A 24,020-nucleotide genomic window follows, 5' to 3' on the forward strand; every position below is an offset into this window, starting at 1 on the left:
CATCCCGAACTATTTTTTCTTTTTTCTTTTTTCAAACGGCTGGTATTAATGATAAAGTGAAAAACTATATGTGCCAGAATTAATATGGAATAGACGATTCTCGACGCGACAGGATTTGCCTCCAGATCCAGTCGAATGGAGCGCAGTCTATCTCTTAAAGTTCAAATCCATATTTGTGGATAAGGATTAGGATATTGTATTTTATTAGTTGTATATCCATATTCATCTTAAATACATAGAGATGTGGATTTGATATTAAGTATATACTTATTTTAGATGAAATTGGATATGTCCACACAAATTATATCCTTAAGACTATATTGATACTAATTTTAATAAAATCTAGATATTGAACGCATATAATCTAGATATATGAATTCAAGCATCCCTTTGATAGAGATTAAGTGATTTATTTTTCCTTCTAACTCATTTTAAAGATAACTAGTAGCTAGCTTCTATTTTAATCTTTTTCTATATTAAAAAAAAAGAATTCGCTTTGGATACTCATTTAAAAGGTTTCTTATCTTTAGTTGGAAAAAGAAAAGAAAAATCAGATTCAATATGAATACCTCCTTGTTATAGAAGCGATTGATTATGTTGATTAAGTTTCTTGATGCCGATCGAAGCATGTGATATAAGTTTAAATCCCTCTTCGCATAACTAGTAATCACATACATTTACTATTTTGTTCTCAAATGCATATAAATCTTGAAAATCAATTTTAATATTCATTAAGGGTTCAAGTTTGACCTTTTGCAGCCATATTGGAAAGTAAAACTAGGAATATTTTTCTTTCATTTCTAATAATTTAGTTGTTCAATATAAACAGCTTCATATTTCCTTAATTGGATTCAAAGATATAGCACAAACGCATATGGCAGTTATTGTGTTGCTACATAATACATCTTTAAGGCGATGTATGCCAAGGCACAATGTGCAGCCACCTTTTTGTCCTTAGCTTATTGTACTCTTGCCCGTCCTAAAAATTAATTACAAATAGAGGTGATTAAAATTTTTCCCTTTACAGAAGTTATGAACACTTCAGTGATGGATAGATATCTTGTGTACATAATCCAAAATCAGAAGCAAATAAGAGCTTTGATGTCCTGCTGTGCGAGACTTGAATCGACCCCGAGTGGCAACAATTTGGGGATTATGGAGACAGGCCCTACCATACTGAATATAATTGCAGCAAACTCGAGCGCAGGGTGTGGAGATTGGAGGTGAAGCCAGAGAGCTGGGTGCTCATCGACGTTCACACCGTGGTGCACCATCAATGCATCTCCCCCCCCCCCCCCCCCCCCGGATGTCGAGGGGCATGAAAAATGTCGAGGGGCATGTTTTCATGCACGGCTTCGATCGGACGCACTGGTCTGATCTCCGCAACACACCCGAGGTGGCGGAGATTTGTAGCTTTGCAAGAACTAAATACATATTTAGCCTGAAAGACCACTCCATCTCTCACCATCAACCAAATGTTCCGAAGCAAGAAGCATCCTCCTCCATCACTGCTCAGCAAATGAATAATTTCTCATCATACCTATATTTTAGGAGCTTTCATTATCTGATGTAATCTTTGGTACTCTGTATCATGGCACAACTTCCACAGCAACAGGGCAATTCATTGTGATGAAAAGGAAAAATCTCGCATGCAACAGGTAGTTATTTATGCTAGTGTAGAGCTCAACCATCTGTTCTGCCACCATAATTAGTTAACAGCATGTACATTATTTGCCACAAAGCGGTATGCTAAATCGCACTTGACCCACATCAAATCACGACAAACCGCGTCCCATGCTCAACGAACACACTAATCCCCGCCCAGCACTACAACCGCACCATCAAATATCCTGGTTTCAGAATACCGCTAGAAAGATCAGCATTCCCATGCTCTACAGGCATTCTAAACAACAGAAAACGAAATAAAACTAGTGCGTTTGAATATTCTGAAAGTTTTATCGATCATTGTAGCATCAAAGAGTTTTTGACTCATCACTTGACTTCGGAAACGGAACACCTGAAAGAGCTTCATGAGCAAGAGCTTATATTTACTTATAGAATTGAACTAAAAATTTTACAGGTATTGGCCCTCAAATCTCGTAAAAATCTACTCAAATCCCAACCCTTAAGACTGTAAGATGATAAAAATTATCCACAAAAATTTATCCCCGTCCCACAAGATTTTGATTAATAGAGCAATCCATAAATACCAGAGAATTTGCAATCCAATCCTGAAAAAAATCTAAGATGGCGCTTAACAGTATCTTCTCCGAAAAAGGGTAGAGACCATCTATGACAAACTGTCATAATATCATCAGTTCCGCAAATGCTCATAACCCAACTTCCATGAATAAATAATAAATAAATAAACAATTTTAGCCGCCAGTACCGTTCCTTTCATATATAGCTAGTAAATGAAAACGGCAAGCACGATAACGCCCAGCTTCCTACAAAAACGTAAGCAGGTACTGTAACAAAATCTTGCAACCTTGAAAATAGGACATCAAACCAAGCTGCAAAACATTTTGCATCACATTCAAATGCTCAAAGACAAAGCAAAGTCGCATGACAACATTAGTAACCTTATCTTGATTAAACTTCAACAGGAACACATAATGTACGACTAATGAGGAATTAGGATGAGGTCATCATGAACTAGTAGCAGTAAATAAGGCGGACGCAGATAGACCACTTCATGAACTAAATCTTAACCCATAATGCCATAATAGCCTCAACAAATGATGCTCTGAAGCAAAAGAAATTAGCAAACTGCATGGAATTCCTAGAATAAAACCAGTACGACTGTCTTAACTATCAAAAAGACATGTAACAAGACTATGCACAACCTTAGCACGGAGGCAATATAAATTGTGCAAAGACTGAAGCCGCATGTGTCCCATCTTCTCAAGTCGACATGCATATTTAGGTCCACCCAAGCCGATAAAGAATGCAGCCGGTAAGCATTAAAACAAAAGAAACTACTTCAGGTTATCCAAGTTTTCCTAAATTCACTCATTGCAACCTCGCTGGTAAAAGTTCTATTGCATAATGAATACAAGAGAAATATCACATGCGCCTGATTTGTATAAACCAATGATCATGCTGAAAATGAGGAAAGCAAATGCCACCATCAAAATGCCCATGGTAAATGTTATTGCTCACTTTCCTATGCAAAGGGATTTCCCCCAAGAGATGATACGGGGCCTTGTGCAGGTATGTTCCTGTGACATCACCATATATTTAGTACATACACAAACTCCAGAAAATAGAAACAACCAGTTGATGGAAGCAACTTACGGCAACTGGGATCCTGAAACATGTCCGGGCATAAATGCTAGACCTAGATGTTAACAAAAAAATCAAGGGACATTAACAGCATCATGAGATTTGCCTGGTAATAATATCAGTCATAAGGAACTTACCTTGAGTTACAGCAGGAACGTATGTTGGCACTGAATTCTGAGGAAACCATGTTTGAGACAAACCTCCAAGGAAAGCATTAGGCAACTGTTGATTTGGCAAGGTTGCTTGCAGTGAGCTCATGTCCAAAAACTGCAACAAATAATAAAAGAACAATTTTGAGCAACGTACAGAATAATAGAGAACCACTTCAAAGAAGTTTGCACTTTATAACTTAAAAAAGAATACAAATCATTTTTTAAAGCACCCAAGCTCCATGTAAAGCAGTAGCGACAACCCTCATTAGGTATTAGTAATAAACATCAAAGTTGAAGAATAATTATCACTTTCTATACCAGGTCAAAAAAAGAACATTGCCTCCATTAGACCTTGTTACCCATTTTATAACACACGCAAGGATAAAGTTTGAAGTACCTATGATATATAACATTTGAAATGATATATGAGACAGATCCACAAAATAAGAAGCACCTTGTATCAATAAAGAATAAAAAAAAACATGCATCCAAGTTCAAACCAAATTTACCAAAGCTTGTACTAAACACAGGAATATCATTAACCACTAGGAAAAAAATGAATGTGGATTCAGAACTCTAATCTATAATATTCAGTTACTGTAAAATGAATCCATCTCTCTTAAGACAATTTACATAATCTACAACATTTGAGTTCTTCACTGTCCAAGCAGTCTAGAAAACTTGAACTCAGTTTCCTTACTAGTTATGCTTACATAACCTTAGTACTCAATAACCAAATATTTATTTGCTCACAACTAAAATGATTCACGTGCAGAAAGTTTTCACCTAAATGACATGTCTGATGCCCATCTCTACACGATAGCACTCTAATTTTTTTGTTGAAGCACTTGAGTGTAAGAATGCAGCCTTTGATGGGTTGAAAAGTAAAAGTCAGGCAGATACGAACTTCTCAAGGTTAACAAACAGTAGGCACATTAAGCATTATGTTGACATTTCCACCTCACCTCAGAGACCCTAAATATATTCAAGACAGAAAATGGACTCTTGCTCTCCTAAAATCTACACTTTCATCCTATGCTAGCGCAGTGAAAATCATTTTCCATAAAAATAAAATGCTTCTCCTGAATCTCTTCTTTGCAAAGATGAAACAGTTTCTTCTTAAACTCTTTGTAAGGATAAGATTCCATTAGGCAATTGAAGATTTATCTCCTGACTCTTGATCAATGTCATAACATAACACAGAATACCTGAGTAAAATGAACACCATGCTGTGGCTCGCATAGGTGGTTTTTGGCCTTCATCATTAATCATCACTAGAATACAATACAAAAGCATCAAAGTGCTTGCCCAGTTTTGGCCTTCCCCAAGCATTTTTGCAAGCACAGAGGGATTCAAGAGCAGTGGTATGATAGTTAAGAATCAATTTAAGATTTAACAAGATGAGCTTCTCTTTCTTTTCTCTTTCTTTTATCTTAACAAAATTATGTTTCAATTGGAAATAGATTGGATGATTTTCAGTGTAAAATAGGTTTTTCTAAATTCCCATGTAAAATTTAAAATTGCAAAACTTTTCATATTATAGCTAGCCCATTTATAAGCTACAGCCTGCTCTATTAGGAAATATGCTATCCACAATTTTTGGTGTGAATCTGCACAAACGCAAATAGTTGTACTTATTTCAACAATATCAAGAGGTCTACAATCTAGGCTTAGTAATGCAGTACATATTTGAGAGATGCCAATAGGTCCAGAACAAACTTACTTCACAGTATTTGACATGGAGATAATGTTTAATTTCTGAACTTTTCATATTTTCTAATTTTTAATTCTCAAGATTCTCTTGTTTGGTCGAAACTGGAGCCAGAACCACCAGAATTGTCTATACAATATCAATTTAATCTAGCCATAACCCAACAAGATGTTGAACTGTAATTAAAGAGTGAATTGTACATAACTTCCTATTACACTTAATACCATTGTCCTACTCCTTGCATGCAAGGAGAGTGAGTCAGTAGATGGTTAAAAGAGTATGTCTTTAGCAAAACATTTGGTTCAGGTTGAAGTCTAACCTTCCCACAGAAGCTTGCAAATGTATGAAGTGAATACAATGTAGCAAACTTCTCTAGGGAAGATAGTTGTCTGTACAAGATGTGATTTTGAAGGTGGTTATATGATAAGATTTGGAAATTCACACCCCTTCAAAACTCAATGACTTAAATTTTTCTAGATGAATTATGCAAAGGTTGAAAAGGTGTCGAGAATGATATCATGTGGTTGATTGTCTTCTAGAGCCTTGGAAGTTGTGTCATGAGAAACTATATTAAGACTACAATTTGGCAATGCTCGACAGCCTAATTTGAAGTTCTTCTATAAGATGTCAATTATAGAGAGGATGAATGCGTATAACTTGGTTGAGGCCATCTGCCATCCATTTACATGATAGGCACAAAAGCGAATAAACATAACACTCATGTTTTCTTCATGATAATGCTGAACTGAATGTCACAATAAGTGAATTTGCCTCAAACCAAGTTTCAATCCCTTTCAGAAAGTTTTACCTAACACAATACTTAATTGGTATTGAAGGGAGAGAAACCACCTATCTTTGACAATCCAACATCATTTCAGCCTTGAAACAAAACCTTTCAACCAAGGTTGGCCAAACTGGACCGAACCGCCTGGTTCGGCCCGTACTGAGCCGACCAAGTGGGTAACTGGGTCGGTTCATCCATTAAACTCGGTTCCAGCCCTGAAGCGGCCGGAACGGGTTCCAAACCAACCGAAACCAGCCGGAAAAGGCCGAAACTGGACCGAACCAACCGGAACCATTCGGAATTGGCTGATTCTGTTCAAACTCGGAGCGAATCGTCCAATTCCCACCGAGTCGATTTGGTTCGGAACCAAGCCCCCTCCCCCTTTGCATCTTTTGTTAAAAGGTGTTGGGAAGGGCAAACATCTTCTTCTCTGTTAGTTTAGACTTCATAGATCTAAACGGCTCCCCCTTCTCCAAAATCGCATCGATTCAATGTGATTGAAGAAAGATCCAAACCTAAATAAGGTGTACTTTCTCTCTCTTATCTCATTCCCACGATTTTTTTGGCTCAAAAAAAAGCTCAAAATTTGCAAAATAAGAAAAAATCATACCAAAACTTTCAATTTGGGCTTGATTTTATGATATGTTATAGATCTATAGATGATCGACACAATGATATCAAAATTTTTAATTTTCAGATTATATAATTTTTAAAAATTAAAAATATATTTTTGGATTAAAATATATATATATATAATAAAATTCAAAAAAATGCAAAAATAGAAACATATTTAGGGGCATGCAAAATACTCTCCAGCAAAATTTGGTGTCCAATTATTCAAGTTTTGATGAGATCATGCGCAGAAACACCTTTCTCACTCTAGGGAGTCAAAAGTGTCCGCTCCAGATGAAACATAGATCCAAGTTACTATGCAGGCGAGCTAGATGATCAGTAGCAGCAAGATGAGGTGAACAAGTATAGGGCTCAATTTAGGCCCTCATACTCCGAGTCGAGCTTCGATTCTGCGAGCGGCAGGACAAATCCAGAGTTTAGTAGAACCTCCTCAGCCAGAGAGGTCGTCAGAGGCGGTGGCCGTATTGCAACTATACAAGAGGCTTTTGATAGCGAAAAAAATCATCCAAAGAAATTCCACCAGAAGCAACCATCCATCATTTAAATCTACATATCTTCCCCAACAGAGATTCAAAGCAGCAGAGGGTTGACATAATGCTGAAAAAAGATAAGGATATGCGGTGAGCTATTGAATCCTATTTCCACTTCAACCACATCCCAAAAAATGTGGCAAACAATGCGTACTATAGGTTTGTCATTTTTTTCATATAAACTGCCGGTCCCGATGTAGATCCTTCAGAATCGAATCACATCTACGGTGAGCTTCTTGACAATAATGAGCTAGAGAAGTGGATTGCCTCATACAAGAGCAAGTGACCCACATATGAACTGACGGCAATGTATGATGGTTGGACCGGTCCTACCAAGCGAAACATTATCAACTTTCTGACATATTGTGATATGAAGCTTTTCTTCCACAAGTCAGTTGATGTTTTTAATCAAGTGTACAATGCCACATACATCTTCATACTAATGGACGAGGTGATTGATTAGATAAAACAGAAAAATGTTGTACAAATCATCACTGATAATAGATCATAATATAAGACCGTCGGAGAGAACTGGTCCGCATTCGCCCTCATCCACAGCAAGCAAAGAAATCGTTTGAAACAGAAGCGCCTTGACCTTGCATATATTCACTACGATCTGAAGTTGAGGCTGAAGTGCATTCAGAAGAAAGTGGAGCTAAAGTACACAGATCCGATCTATAGTGCTTTCGTTGATGATAAGGATGATCCTATGATCGGATAACTTATGGGCCAACAGCAAGAGTCGGAGCTTGATAAGCGAGGATCACCTTCACTACCAGCGAGTTTCATAGCCAGCGAGGTTAGGGTCAATGCAGGACAATAGGCAAAGAGCAATATTCCACGCATCCTTCCAACTAATCAGCCATAGCTACAGCCACAGCTACAAAGGAGTCGGTCACCACATGACTCCTTGTCTGAGACATCTTCTCAGAGATATGATTGAGAGATGCTTAAACAAGACTACTACGCTACTCGATCGACTTGATCAGGAAGGCGACAAGTCCTTCCAACATAGCTAGACAAAAGGATACGAAGGGTAAGCAAGCAAAGAGTGGCATGAAAGATAAGCAAACAAAGAGTGGCACGAAAGATAAGCAAATAAAGAGTGGGATGAAAGGAAAGCAGACAGCGAATAGCACAAAGGATAAACAGGCAGCTTCCCAACATACCAAAAAAGAAAAAAAAAGGTACCTGCAGCCCCAATAGAGAGTGTGGGGAGGAGCCAGTCACTCGGATTCAAAAACTAGAAGCAGTAGTTTTGGTGGTCATGGATCTACTGGCTAGGAAGAGTGGAGGGCATGAGACCACCATTTATAAGACAATCGGATGATCTTCGATTCACCGATAAGTCCCAGTTTATGCATGCTATACAGAAATGAAACCACGGTGCACGATCTGGCAGAGCCCGCGAAGATACGATTGCATATAGAAGACGGACTCCTCAAAGTCATTCAATAGGACACGATGCAGCAGCAGATGACCTCGCATATGGAGTAAAATTCATAGATGTATCAATTCCGAGTTGTATACTAGATCCTATTACCCGCAGCCACATGCAGCCTATGATCCATACGGATACGGATAGGATATGGTGTGTCTGAGGCATCTTCCAGTGGCTACTACCCTACACAGCCCGAAGCATCTTACAAGTCGGATTTTGCTATCGACTTATTCAGATGGGCTCCTTCACAGTCCTTTTATCAGCCATTTTCAGTTAGAAAATACCTCTTAGAGTCAAAGCTTCAATGAGAGATCCGAGAGTGTTTATAATCCGAAGCACGTTTCTTATGAAATGAACATACAAAACTACAACACCGCTTGGTTATAGGGATAGGCTGATGTGCCTCCTGACTATACTAATGATCCGGATATCTACGAGAGGCATCACCATTCGATGATTAAATATATGTAATTGATTGTATTATTTTACATTTTTTATCTCACTACGATATTTCATGTTGCTTCTTGTAGCATGCAATATCTCACTAATCATTTTATGTTTTGCATCATTTTAAAATAACAAGATGCATCATTTAGCTTAAATCAAGATCATAAAAACATCAAAAAATATCAAATTAGACTTAAAATCATTAAAAAAATTTAAAAAGATTGATTACCAGTTAATTGAATTTAAAAAACAAAAAAAATAGATGTGCCGATTTCGAACCGGTACCGTACTGACCCGTCCACCAACCGGTACAAGTTTTGGTACTGGTTCGGTGGACCTTGCTTTCAACTGAAAAAATGGCAGTCGCTAGATTTGTCGTATTGAAAGGTTTGGTAGTCAAATGAGAGAGACTTGTTTTAATAATACACTATTCTATGAACCTGCCTAAACTCATCTATATTGGCAGCAATGCGTAAACTAATAAGGAAAGACTAAAAAATTGAATTGGTAATGATCTTCCCACTGCTAGTATGTTTTCTAGAAAGTCCAGTCCATGTGAAGTATCAACCATCTAGGTCAGCTCTTAAGCATTATTTTATTTTCATCTCCTCACCTTAAAAGTTCATTTAGACATAAACTTATTAAAAACACTACAGAAGATAGCTATGAAACCAAATTACTTACCTAAAATGCTCTAAAATTAGTGGCCGCTAAATTTTGCTAACAGCTGCTAAATTCCAAAATCGTTTAAAATCTTTTTATTTTTGAATTATGCATAGAAAAAACTTAAGAGATGACAAGGGGCATGAATCACCACTAAGAATTTATACAAACACTAATATGTTATTTTAGGGTTTTCAATATAAAATTAGACAAAAGACTTATATAAAATATAAGTGCAATATGAAAGTATGCAAAACTGCAGCTATGACCAAAGTACGCAAAACTGCAGCTAACTCATTCAGTAACTCCTAACACCACATCTTGTGAAAGAGCATTTCAGTAACTCATTTAAAGTATGATGTGTTTATTAGAAACCCTAATATGTTATTTTAGGGTTTTCAATATAAAATTAGGCAAGAGACTTATATAAAATATAAGTGCAATATGAAAGTATGCAAAACCGCAGCTATGACCAAAGTACGCAAAACTGCAGCTAACTCATTCAGTAACTCCTAACACCACATCTTGTGAAAGAGCATTTCAGTAACTCATTCAAAGTCTGATGTGTTTATTAGAAACCCTGTTTTTTTTTGAGGGGATATTAGTAACCCTGGTTAAAACTGATTATGCACAAACTTGAGTGAAATCAATTTGTGCTGCTTTCCTCTTCTTCTTTTCCTCTCACTTTCTATCTCTTATTTCTCACCTTATTTTCCTCTAACTTCTTCCTTCCCGACTTCAAGGCTTTACTACATACAACTGAGGAAAACAGAGGAACCGCTGCTCTGCAGTGTTTATTATCATATTCAAATTTAACCCTCATCAGACTTGTTATAGGTTTGTTTGCCAAAACTTTAGGCCAAATCAAGATCAGGGAAATCTAGACGCACATAATGCAGGCGCACTTTCTAAGGGAATTTCAGGGTTTGTGTTTATGCTTCTTGTAATTAGTGCCCAGATTGATGATCACTGACATCTGTAACACTCTCTAGTTGTTTATCCCTAACCATCTCCAGGAAAGAAAAGGGATGGGAGGTGGGGAGGGGCGAATAGCTAATAATAGCATCCCACTCTTTTATTTTTTTTAGGAAAAAAATACCATTAGTATTGTTAGAAATAACATACCATATTGCTAGCTTCTGGCTCTGAGTCATATGGGAGGTCAAAGGGATTTGTTGATTTTCGTTCTTGAGTAGTCCCACCCTGTAAAACACAAATTAATCAAATTATTAAAAAAATGCATGTACCTGCAGGTGTTTTTATATAAAGACCTATACTTGAATCAATATCAGATGCATTTGCAAAGATTTTTATGTGCATATTATATAAGCACAAACTACTTTCAGGCAACATTCTGAAACCCTATTCATTTCATGCAAATGTCACCCACATGACGGGAAATAAGGGAAAATAAAATTCCTCCCCATCTGTGATCAAAAGAGAAACAGTATATCCCAATTTATAGTTTAGGCACATAATCTGCAGTGCATATGCATTGTGGGTCTGCATGACTGGTGGGGCCAACCACCAAACACCCCTTATTGGCGACTTAAATGTATACAAATGTTCTGTACACCAATAATTCTACTTGCCATATACATGGTATTGGAAAATTAACTATAAGAACAAAGCAAAAAACATCCATGTTTGATAACAAAGCAGCATTAGCTTCAAGCCCTTGGTCTTGCATCCTGCCTACCAATCATAGTGGTTGATTTTATCATTTAATTTCATGCATTAAGTACATCAAAATATCAAACCTTCTTTGCCTTTCCAAACCATGAATCTATAACGGACCATAGAGTGCAATGGGTTTCTCAAGGCAGTAAACTATTTGATTCACACTGTCTTAGCTGATACATCAGTCCTGGATATATCACTAATGGTTTCGACAAAATAGAGATATGCTAATTAAATTCATATAAGACTACTGGATTTGAATCGAACATGGTTATGCTTTAGATTTCATACTTAGATATGAATACCTGTATACACATAGAATACACATAACCTCATCTCGTTGTATTTCAAATCAGACACAATTATGTCTTTGTAATTCGCAAATGGGTACAGAAGTTAACACAAAATAGACTACGACCAACATCCAAAACACTGTTACATTTTTAACTAGATTCTCTTACCATAAATGGAGCTTTGTGCCACCAACTTCAGAGGCACAAACCCAGTAAAGTTTGCCAAACACCTTGACAGAAAATATACAAGGCACCTCAGCTCAGTATCTTATATTCGTTAATAAAGCATGCATTCCCTACCCAAATCTGGCCTTCCCCTGCTTTCTCTTACATGTTATCCCTTTTCAGCATTGCCACAGCTTCATGTGTGCATGTGTGATAATTTTAGATGGAACCAGAGCTGGTGGAGCCCAACAATCCTAATCAGGTTCCCAAAGGGGATAGTACGTGGGTTGATGGTAATGTTAAGTTGAAGCAGTAAAATAAGTCGATTCTTTATCTTGTTCATGGTTGAGCAAGCCAAAGTAGGGCTTACAACAAACCTGCCATCACTGCTACAGTGAAGGCAGTTAATGAAACTTTTACTAGCATTGGTGCAATTGAGGCTAATGTGCTTAATCATCTGTGCACCTTCAGATCAACATATGATCAGATCGAGAAACTAAAAGATCTTAGTGGAGGGTCACAGGATGACAATGAGAAGAAGATTAATACAAGAGAGGATCAACACCACACTCATATAGAGGTATTGCAAATTATTCAGCACTCATTTCCTGTGAGTATGTAAGTGTTTTGGTTATATTAGTTTTGTGTGGTTGTTTGTCAACATCAGCTCAACCCCAAAGGTGAGGCCTACTTGAACAAGCCAATAGAACTTGATGAGGAATGGCAATCGTTTGTGGAAGGAGGACTTCTTCACCTTTCCAAGCAGGTCCTCCTCACGAGGCAGTATATAGGCATGCATCCCTTGACATCACTTCACCTTCCCTCACTTCACTTTGACACTTGGCTTGGCAGACTTATTATTAACTTAAGTAGACTCCTAGCTAAAGTTCGCCGTCTCGGTACCGGACCCCGTACTGGTGCCACACTAGCACAGTATTGGTACAGAATTTTGTTGGCGTACTGAACATCGGTACACCATCCGTACCGGATACCAGTACTGAACCGGTATGATGCGATTTGCCCCGCACCGCCTGGTACGGTCTGCCCTATACCGCCTGGTATGGTCCGGTACAATGTACCATGCTCCTGGCGCTAAGATACTACTATCTCATTGCTTTCTGACTATTTAGCAAGTTCATGTGTCAAGGATGGTTTATCTACTGATAATAGCAAACATGTAGTTCTGCCATTTGACATTTCTAATTGTTCCATGGATGCTTGCCCGGCAATTCTGTCCTATATACAAATATTTTACTTTCTTGTCTTGTGCTTATTGCTACTGTTCAATGTGTTGTTGGGCTATGTATGATTGGTCAATTGTCACAGGTGTTGTTGAGTTATTCGCTAATCATTTTGTTGTTAAGTTAATTGTGATTAGTTGACTACTACGTTTCGTTTTCTTGAGCTAATGTGTGACTGTATGATTGGCATGGCAGTTGTTTAGCTAATTCATATCAATTCTGTTGCTGAGCTATAAGTGTTGTTGATATATTGCTCTCTTTTAGACCACGTGAGGTTCACTATTAGTCGTACTTTTGTTCTGTTATCTCCCTTGCTTGCAGCAGCCCATGTACTTTTGTTCGGGTTTTTGTGATACCTCTTTTATTCATTTCTTCTTCGTTTCTCCTAATTTACCTTGTTTTTGAGAACAATAAATTATTTGGTTTCAACTGTAACGTTGTACTTCTCCATGCCTAACGTGTTGAAAGCAACATGATATCTGAACTGTTTTCCAACTTCTTCTTGTTGCTGGAAAAGCAGTAATACATGTGTAAATATGCCTTTCCAAACTACATATGTATATATCTCTTTTTGACATTGGGACACACAGCTTGGCTCCTTGAGGGCCCTCTGTATTTCGTTTAAAGAATAATAATCTATTTTTATTTAAATATAAAAATAATAACTTGCAAATAGATTTATTTAAAGCATCTTTAATTGATGAAAAATTAATTCTTCTAGATCCTTTATGAAACCAATTGAATTAAAATAATACAATAAATGTGAATAAACTTGATTAAAGTCAAGAAAAAACCATATGCACGATTTTTTAAAGCATACCTTCACATGAATAATCATATTTTGTTAATTATGCTTGTATTTGATATTTCTCTCATGTAAACAAAATACAGTGGGTTATTTGACACAATAAATAAATACTCATAACCAAGATCCGCCGTACCGGTCGGCGTACCTGTGGCGGCCCGGACCGGTACGTACCGATCTCATACCGGTCTCGTACCGGTTCTATACCGGTCCGTACCGGTTCTATACCGGTCCGTACCGGTTCCATACCGGTTCTCCAACGATAAGCTACCGGTACCGGATTCCACGCTGATCTGGTACCAATCCCGGGCGGACCGGTACGTACCGGCCCATACTGGCCGATACGGACCGGTACGGCAAACCATGCTCATAACAAAGTAATGACATAAATTAATTAGATCACTCTTCATAAAATTAATATTGAAATTTGAATTTAAAGAATTAAATGCACTCCATAATTACTCATGCATTCTTGTATTAAATCCAAACCTTTATACCACATTCATCAAGCTTTGTGAATTGTGTTTGATGTAACCATGCTAATTACCATTGCCAACCCTAACGAATATATCTCACTGATTAATTTCTTTTCGCATTCTTGCATAAAAAGTCCATTTCATTATTGGTTTTGCACAAAAAGGATGGATTATTTTTTGCAAAATGATACACCTTTAGGGGATCCCTTGACAATTTTGCTCATGCATCTGAGTACAATGTGGATGGTAGTCTAACCAAATATGTATCAAATGTTCGTATATATGTATCAAGTGCTCAGCAAATATGTACAAAAAGCTCAGAAAATGTGCATAGTCTATCTTGTACCTAGATTTAGGGGCAAAATTGTCTAGAGACAACTAAATATATATTGCTTTATAAGAAAAAAGCATTTCACACAAAATTCATAATTAAATGGTTATTATGCAAAATTTACCGATTCTTCTCTACAAGACAAAGAAATAATAGAAATTCACATCCCTCAGTTGGATGTATATTTATCAAAATAATAAAATATTATGTTATTGGATTGGGTGATCACAGATCACGATTATTCACAACAGTGCGCCTACATGCCAACCTCTAACATCAACAAGTGGGTTATCATATTGACCCTTCAATTAATGACCAAGAAAGACAAAAGTAGAAAAAATAAAAGAAAACTATGTTTATCAATTTTACTAAAAATGTCAAGATGGAATCATATCCAACTTTCTTGGTAAAGGAATCATATCATCCATTTATTGCTGCTTTCTGTGATATGCTTAAAATAACAGGCATTATAACGTCATAAGAAGTCTTCAATATGTTATAACAAAGTAATGGAATCATGATATGTCGTACCATCCCATACCACCCAGTTTGGGGCACACCATACCGGATAGAAACCAATATAAAACTCAAGTTTGAGTCCGCACAGGCCTCGTACCATTCCGTACCGAAGCGTCCCGAGGTGTGTATCAATCCGTACCGAGACATACCGAGGTATACCAAGATAAAAAGTATGAAAAATGGTTAAAAGAATGTTTCAGCATAAGGTGCTACCGTACCCCACCGAACCAATAAGATACTCGTACAGTACCCAGTACTAAGATTGCAGACCTTAAATCGAATTTTAGTAACTATTGTAATTCAGTTATAATTTCATTATAGCAATCATTACATAAAATGAAATAGACATTGATTGACATTGCCAAAGTTTGTTATGAGAATATGTTTCACTTTATATGTAAATAAAACAATATTTTACAACTAAAATATTTACAAGATCTCTATGGGGAACCAACTATTATAGTTAATTGTTATTAATATGCACTATTTTTTACTATAACATTTTTTATTTTTTATTTTTAAATATATAATAGATATTTTTTCAAAAAAACTGGTATTGTCTAGACTCGAACTGCAGAACACTGTTGTATTAGAATCCGGTGATATCAAAATCAGCTTTTAATAATATTGCAGGTGGATCAAAAGCAGCAATAGGATGAAAAGAGGGAGAGGATGAATCCTCGCATTTTTTATATTGGTTATAGATTCAGTTTTCACATATAATTTCTATCTGCATGTTCAGTGGATATCTTGTTCAAAAGGCTAACAAATTGATACCATGCAGGTTGTATAAGCTGGATAAGGACCATGCGCCAGTTCTTCCTAGCATCTTTCTGTTTCTCAAAGGGCGTAGATGTAAACTGTTGGATACAAACTACCATAAACAGTTGGAATGTGAAATGGTAGCAGTTGGGCGCCTTTTGAAATGGTTGTAGACAATTTATATGTTATATTAAAATACTGTTTGATTTGAATAGTAGAACTATTCGAGCATGGTAACAAATGTTGATTGAATTGTTGGGTTTTATAATGTGCAATTTTGTTCGATTAGACTGTTATATTCTTGTGAATGCAAAACTTTTTGTTTGATTCAATGGTTATCGCACTTGGGTAGTTTTTATTCAAGTGGCAGGTTGGAGATAAGCTCATCACTCCATTTCAAGGGTGATGGGATACTCTTGAGCTACATGACCAAACAAACAGGTGACTGCAGTTGCAACTTTCAGTTAAAAATAAACATTAGAAAGCTACTTGCTGCAACTGCAGCCCCTACAAACCAAACAATGAATTTGTAACTCTAAGTCCAGTAGTTCAACCCAAGTAACCTCAAGTAAACATAGCTGGAAGTTGCTATCCGAACAGAACCTTAGCTCCATTTACATCCACTATTTAAGTAAATGGCCACATGCTTGTGCGATAAAGACAAGCAGGCATGACAAAAACTTGAAAAACTTACATACCATCAAAGGCAGAACAGATGAAGAAAAGGATGAACCAGCCACACCGCTAAATGACACATCGAAAGCTGTGAGTTCATCTATGGCTGATTTTTGCAAGCCACCCGTGGCAGGCACCTGCAAATGATTTAAAACAATAAGCTTAAAAGGCAGAGATGTTATATCTTGCATATAACATCAGAAAAACTGAAGTACCTCTGAAACCTTCAAACCAATAAACTGATCAGCAGATGCAGGATGGTTATGCACAGGAATCTGTGGCTCAGTGGTCTGTAGTAAAGCCCCCAATGAAGTTTGAGGAATATTCCAAGTCGAATCATCAAAAGCATTCCAAGACTGCAAAAACAAAAACTATTACTTGGAATATCATCTCTAATTGAACATGTTCTTGGACATGTTTGTGGCAGTAAAATGACTCCAGAAACATTATTACCACACCAAGTAGCACCAATGACACTGTTGATAACAAGAAGACCAGTGGTTTTTTCACATCAAAATTTCACATTAAAATATTCCTTACCTGAGAGCTGTTTGTGTCTGCAAATCCTTTAACTTCATGTAAACTCACATGCTGCTGATCAGCTATCGAGGATGAAGTTCCACAGGTAGCAGAATTTTGTATTGAAAACCATTGCGAGTCATTACTTACTGATGCAAATAAATCATTCTTCCCTTTAGGTGGCTCTTCACCAGGAGGCACGACTGACGGAAGCCCCTTAGTTGTTTCAGAAGTAGGTCCCACTTGGTGAGGTAAGTCAAATGTAGCCCATCCAACATTTTCTGATAAAAGAACAGCCGGCGTTTTCTGCTCAGAAGGGGTAGTAGATGAAGACTGATCATTGATATGTGCAAACAAATCTATAGATGGAGTTCCAGAAGTGATTGGTTGCTGCACAATTGACAGACTGAAGGGGTCCTGATTCATGGCATGTGCAGAAGCAGATAACTGTGAAGAGGGAGATGTGGATGGCTCGGATTGTGGGGTTACAGATGCATGTTTGGTCTCAAGGACAGTATCAATCAAGCTGCCTGAATTAGCTGGCTTAAGAGATATCGAGTTTCTCTCAATGGATCCAAAGCTGCCTGATGATGCAGTTGTCTGAATTTAACAAAAAAAAAGGGGATAAACTTGACATGTGTAAAAAATTCTAATTCAGTTGCTTTACCTTAGAAAATGGCAAATCACAAGCAATAGCACAAGATATATTACTCACCTGTGGGTGTGGGATCCCATCTAAGCCCCTCTTAACATTTGCCTCGGAGTATGTATTCAATGTCGTCCGGGGCTGTCCATCTTCGATTAAGATATCCCTTACTTGTTGTAAAGGAGGGCTGCTATACCCTATGTCCTGAAAGTTTGGTGACTGACCATCAAATCTCAATGGATTGCCTGTGCTAGACACTGAGTAGTCTGAATTTCTCGAAGCATAACTTTCATTGGCAAATCTGTCCTCATACATTTGCTCTCCCTGACGACCTGGACTGTATATGAAGCTAGAAACCTTCCCTTCATAATACCCACGATCTGAACCAGGTTTTCTACTTAAAATCCCAGTTTGCTTCCCATAGCGCCTTTCTTCATATTGATTTTCATAAGGTGGACTCTGAGAAAAGGAATGATAGGAACTGGCCCTCCGGTGTTCTTCTTCATGGTACTTATGGCTCTTCCAGAGAATGAAAACCTTGATGTTAGTAGTAATTAATGACTGTATATTAAGGAATAAGTTGTTTTGAGAATAACAGAGATCGAAGCATATGATGCACAAAATAAACTTCACAATGAGAAACACATAAGTTAGTAAATAAATTACCTGCGTGTCTCTGGGTGGCTTGTCTGAGGACCTCCCCCTCGCATATTTCTTATCCACATAAACATTTTTTATAAATTCCCTAATCTTGTCAACATTACTGCGAAGTAAACAAGGTCAAAAGGCTGTCCTTTTCTTCACAAAATATTGTTGTACAAAATTCACTACCATATGTAGTTAGTAGTCTTACCTGCTATCAGGTAATCTCATTTGTTGCGAGTCCCAGTCCTTCAGAAATATTTCCCTGGCACGCTGCAACAAGCAATTATCACATGAAGGTGGGGGCAATATATTTCAATTTCAGCCAAACAAAGAAAATCTAGTGAGCATATTTCTTTACCTGATTACCACCCTTTTGAAGAGCCTCAACTTCTTGAGTAGTAAATTTAGCCAAGGACACCGATTTCACACGGTGTGTAAATTCCCGACTGCATGATAAAGAATACATTCACGCATCAGACTCAAAAAGAAGGGTGATTGAACTGAAATAACATTCTTTTTATGCTAATATGCAACAAAAGTATCAGTCATTTCAAGATGCTCCAGTTGATGTATCTTAATCTGTTTAATAAATAAGATTAAACATGACTACCTTGAACAAATATACTTAGCATTTGAAATGTATGGTTTCAAGCAACCAAATGGAAGGCATGAAACAGGGGGCACAAAGAAATGCAGCTGTAGTGCATCATGTAATATCATCACCAAGCACAGAATATGACAAGACCGAACGAGCACAACAAAAAGCTTTCCAAAGAAACTCTTCTACCCTATCAGATGGTAATAAAGGTATGGAATTTAAACAAAATGACAGATATTGGAGTCAATTCAATGGTTTGATCCATTGGTTATACTATATCTAAGGCATATCCATAAAACTGGGATAAGATTAATTCTTACAACCCAGCTTCTGTAATTGCTGAATATTCACAAGCGCATGATTTTACAAGCGCCATATCTCAGAATTTGGTAATCCCTCCTCAAAAGTGTTCTCAAGTTCCTAGCAATTATATACAAAGTAGAAGATATTTTCCATCTGGAAGCCTCCACTTTTTACAGGTCTGTCTGCCACCTCTTGCTATGTGAAGGTTATCGCACATTGTTTGTCTAGTCAAGAAAATCAAAAAATTTCAAGAAAATTGAAAAAGTAGAAGAAACTAAAAGACATCAAGAGAAGTTATTGCACATTATTTTAGAGTATGTGCATGACATAAGTTCTTTTTTTTTTATAGCTTTATTCGAGTTTCAGGACTTGGTGAAAACCAATACGTCCTGGCCAACATATCTCAGTTTCAGCTAACACCAGGCTGCTCATTTATCTTGGGTTTTGCCAGGTTTTTAGTAATTTCAACTCTTCTCGACCAGCAAAAAGCCAACTGAAACAAATTAAAACCCTTTTTGTTTGATACCAAATCTTTCATCCCTTGTTTCTCAACCTTGTAAATGCTCTTAGTACATTGTTTCATCCTTTATCACTAGAAAACCCATGCTACCTTGAGATTCTTGAATTTTTATTCATATTGCTAATGTATGATTGATAATTCCTTCATTCTGATTTATCGGGACAAGTTATGTGCACTGCTATAGCCATTTATAAGACATACAGACAGGAATTAATGAACAATTAATTTTCTTTTCCTGAAATTGCTTTGGCTTTTACATTTTCCTATTTTAAACTTACAGGACACGTTATTGCTTGCGTAAAAATCATTGAGTTTACTGACAAATATTTTATTTATTAATCTTTCTTCTTACGATAGATAATGCTAAAGGCTTGGAGACCAGCTTCATGCAGCTGGCCTCCATTAGCCTAAAGCCTCTGTCCTAAAATATCTGCATTGGTGGAAAGTTTCCTCAAGGCCTGTTTGAACCCATCACAAAGAAAAAAAGGTGGAAACGTGTCAATTTATCTTTTTTTTGTTTACTTGTCTAGCGGCACTGATAGAGATCAAAGTCTTTCCTGATCTCAACTATGGAGAGTAGAGGTAAACAAGATCAGGACCCTCCACTGGATTTTTCTTCTCCAGGAGAAGAAAAACACGTGCATTTCACATGTCAAGGTCTAGTATGCATTAATTGCAACATTCTAGAAATCAAGTTGGAAATCGAATCAAAAAGAGGCAGACTTTTTTTTTATCCATTTTAGCGAGTCCATTAACATGACCAGTTTTCCCAAGTTAAAACTAATTCAGTATCATTCACATAAATTCAATGCAGGACGTAGTAAAAGAAATGGAAATCATCCTCTTCCTCTCATGCAACCAACACAAAAATGGAAAGTTTTTAAGAGCACACAGTCAGAGTTGTTAGGCTCAAAATTTTGTTTAAATAACACCTTAAGTATGAAGGATAAAAACATATGCATGCTCCTTGTTTTTTGTAGAAAAAAATGATGAAGCTCCAGTCTCCCTTCTCTTCCTCCAATCATGGCAAGAACTAAAAACAAAGTAAAAATCTTAATGTTCAGACCATGTTTTCCTTGGTTACTTCTCGGCTTTCATGTTTAGCTGTAGCAAACCAAAGAGACAAGTAACATGTAAACAGATGTTACAGACTGTCTAGCTGGAGAGTGATCGAAGTAAACATACAGAATTACACAGTAACCTGAACAAATAAATCAGGAGTTTCAATAGAACCTAGCTTGGCCATCATCTCAAGTCCAATCCTCAAGACACTGAAGAGAAGAACTATCGAACTCAATACACTTATATGTATATCCTCACTATCAAATAATAATTGATGATTTTAGTATAGAAATACTCTCTATCTTAATCTTTCCTCCAGCGTCACAGAAAGCATATGCTGAGAATATAAAATGTTCCCGACAAAAAGGACCAGATCATTTATTTGCAGTTCAGAAACAAAAACAAAGGTGTCAGTCTCTCCAAACAACGAATCAGCATGTGGAGGAGGCTCAAATATCATGGATTTAACAAAAACAAATCAAAATACTCACTGAATCCCGCTGCAAGTCATACAGACAAAAGTCCAAAAAGTTGTACACACATACTGCGGACCCTGTACCACAAGAAAGAGAGTCAACAAACACTTAGACATATTTGTAGAGAAAAAAGAAAAAGTCCAATTACTGATTAGACCAGTCATATCTTTTAAGAAAACATTTCCATTTATTGATTAGAATAGACATATTTTACAAGAGAAAAAAAATCATTTTCTAATCAGGACGGGAAGAGGAACACCGATCTCGATCAATCAAGCAACTTAAGTTGGACAAAGAACGAGAAAGCAAGAGAAATTACCACGCTGTTGCAATTGATGCACTTTCTGTTCGGAGGAAGCTTTAAGAGACCTCTAATGATCTTCTCATTTCTCTCCTCCTCCCTTTTGCTACTCATTTTCACAAAGAATCACCAAACGTGTCGCAATTCCAAACGAAAACCTTTGCGAGAACCGAACAAATTGAGCAAAAAATAGGATCTTTCTCAATCCGAATCAAAACTCTAAACCTCAAAAAAATCAGTCCAGAAACCCATTTCCCTCAGCTGTTAGTCAAACTCATCCACCACTGACCTATATTTCCACAGCAACCGATCGATGGATCCGATTCACCCAAGGTTCACTTTGAAAGCTAGGGTTTTCTCCCTTCAAAGGATCGAACTTTCAAGAAGTAAAAGAAGTCGGGATTCGAATCTAGGGTTTATGGAGCTGGAATTTGAAGAGAAATGGGGAAGTCTGGACCGATCCAAACGCACATGGGGATTTTCTTTTGGGATTTTGCCGTGAATTATGCGGAGATATTATTGAAGAGAGAGTGGGGGGGGGGGGGGGGGGGGGGGGGGGGGGGGCGGGGGCGTGGAGAGAGAGGGGGAGAGAGAAAGAGGAGCAGAAGCGGTGGTTTCGAAAAGAAAGGGTTTTTTATATAATATTTTAATTTTTATTTTTTTAATAAAGACGTGGCGGCTACCGGCAGCTTCCGGTTGCTAGGACGGCCTTTACTGGCTGAAAGCATGCACTGCAAGGAGAGGTACGGTAATGTCCTTCAATGTTAAAATGCGAATATAGTTTACAATTTTTGTTAAGGGGAAAGGTTTTAAAAAAAAAAATTAATATCTTTCTAAATATCAAATTTTTTATAAATATTTTTTAAAATTAATATTTGTATGTATATCCTAATAAAATAACTTATTTTATTATTCTATTTTTTATTCTTATTTTTATATGTACTCATGTCATCTAATGCCGTTAAAAAATTAATGATTTTAAATTGAAATAACTAAAATGTTCTTAATAGATAGATGTGTAAAAAAAAAATATAAGACGATCGCAATGAAAAATAAAAAAATAATTTCAAAATTTAATTTTATTTTTAATTAAAATAAATATAATTTTTATTAACAATGTTAGAACAACTGTTATATTAGAAATATTTGTGCAAAAACCGTATTTTATGATAGTACATAAATAAATATAAATTTTAAGAAAATATTTACATATATCTAAATTTTAGAAGGGTATTTATGTAAAAAAATTTATTTTACTTCATTTACTTTATATTTTACTTTGAACGAAATAAAAATGATGTACCAAAAAAAAATAGGTAAAATTACAATCTACGCCATCATTTATATTTATTGACCTATATTTTGATTTTATTCATATCCTGCCCAAAAAGATGGGCGAAAACGATACGAGTTTTAAAAAAAAATTCTTCTTTTTTTGTTTTGGTTCAAGTAGAGTTTTTTCTTTAGAATCCAGATTTGTCATCTTCCTCCTTGCTTACAAAGAAGTCATACTGTGGGCACTTTCCAAGTGATGTCCTGTTTAAGAGAGTGGAACATGCGTAGACTCTACCATATAGAGATGGATGATATGTGCTTGGAAATGCAGGAGCGAGATTGCATTTAAATTCCAAGGGTCTCTCTCAGTCATGCATGGAACAAAGACAAGTTGCACCATCATAGGCATATGATGCAAGTTAATTCATTTGAATAAGTGGTCATAAAGTTTAGAGCTACAAATTTTTCTTATATGTATGTTTCAAAATTTTGTTCGTCATTTAGATGCATTTTAACATTTAGTGGATACAGAAAGATATTTTTCTATAGTTGCCACATCTGCCATTCATATTGCCATGAGAAAAAGATAGGTCATAAAGAGTTGAATTGGGATCACTTATTTATTGCTATATACTGGACAATTAGGGTGGAAGAAAATAATTGCATTTTTCTGTCCCAATCTAAATCAACTTCAGCAGTACTTTGTTTTTTTAGGCTATATGCCTCTAGCTCTAAATTAGCTAATAATTTTAATCATATTGCTTCTTATATCAACTCTTTAAAGCACTGAGTCCATATATTCTATCTAGTCGAACAATTTAGGTGAAATCTCCCTCCCTTCCCTTAAAAAAAAAAAAAAAGTCAAATTACTTGATCATTCAACATATTATAATATCATTCAAATAGTATAGTAATTAACAAGACAATCACTGTATTAAAGTAATAAATAATGTACTCTTTTTTTTCAAGAAGATAAAACCATAGTCTGGGTGATCATTTATTTTGATTTTGTTCATCTTTTGTACAATAGAAAAGAAGAAAAATTGCAGCCATATTTATCCATGGATGCTAAATTTGTCATC

The 24,020-nt window shown here is 36.5% G+C and overlaps 1 protein-coding gene across 4 annotated transcripts; it reads right to left on the bottom strand.

Moving 5' to 3' along the window:
• Positions 1–2,574: 2,574 nt before the first annotated feature.
• LOC120107981 (probable ADP-ribosylation factor GTPase-activating protein AGD14) lies at positions 2,575–22,202 on the bottom strand. 4 transcript variants are annotated; one of them, XM_039121509.1, is made up of 14 exons: positions 21,953–22,202; positions 21,682–21,821; positions 21,378–21,439; positions 18,762–18,849; positions 18,612–18,673; positions 18,425–18,521; positions 17,828–18,295; positions 17,134–17,712; positions 16,809–16,949; positions 16,617–16,730; positions 10,772–10,849; positions 3,423–3,552; positions 3,298–3,340; positions 2,575–3,221 (listed from the first exon to the last, which is right to left on the bottom strand). In XM_039121509.1, the coding sequence occupies exons 2-14, from the start codon at positions 21,775–21,777 to the stop codon at positions 3,167–3,169; spliced, it is 2,013 nt and encodes a 670-aa protein (XP_038977437.1). In that variant the 5' UTR covers positions 21,778–21,821; positions 21,953–22,202; the 3' UTR covers positions 2,575–3,166. The 4 variants fall into 4 exon arrangements, with proteins under 4 accessions (XP_038977437.1, XP_038977438.1, XP_038977439.1 ...); XM_039121510.1 differs by having other exon boundaries at positions 17,828–18,277; positions 21,682–22,202; XM_039121511.1 differs by having other exon boundaries at positions 3,298–3,310; positions 21,682–22,202.
• Between the last annotated feature and the right edge of the window lie 1,818 nt (positions 22,203–24,020).

This window comes from Phoenix dactylifera, unplaced genomic scaffold (assembly GCF_009389715.1).
Source record: "Phoenix dactylifera cultivar Barhee BC4 unplaced genomic scaffold, palm_55x_up_171113_PBpolish2nd_filt_p 001099F, whole genome shotgun sequence".
Classification (NCBI taxonomy): Eukaryota; Viridiplantae; Streptophyta; class Magnoliopsida; order Arecales; family Arecaceae; genus Phoenix; species Phoenix dactylifera.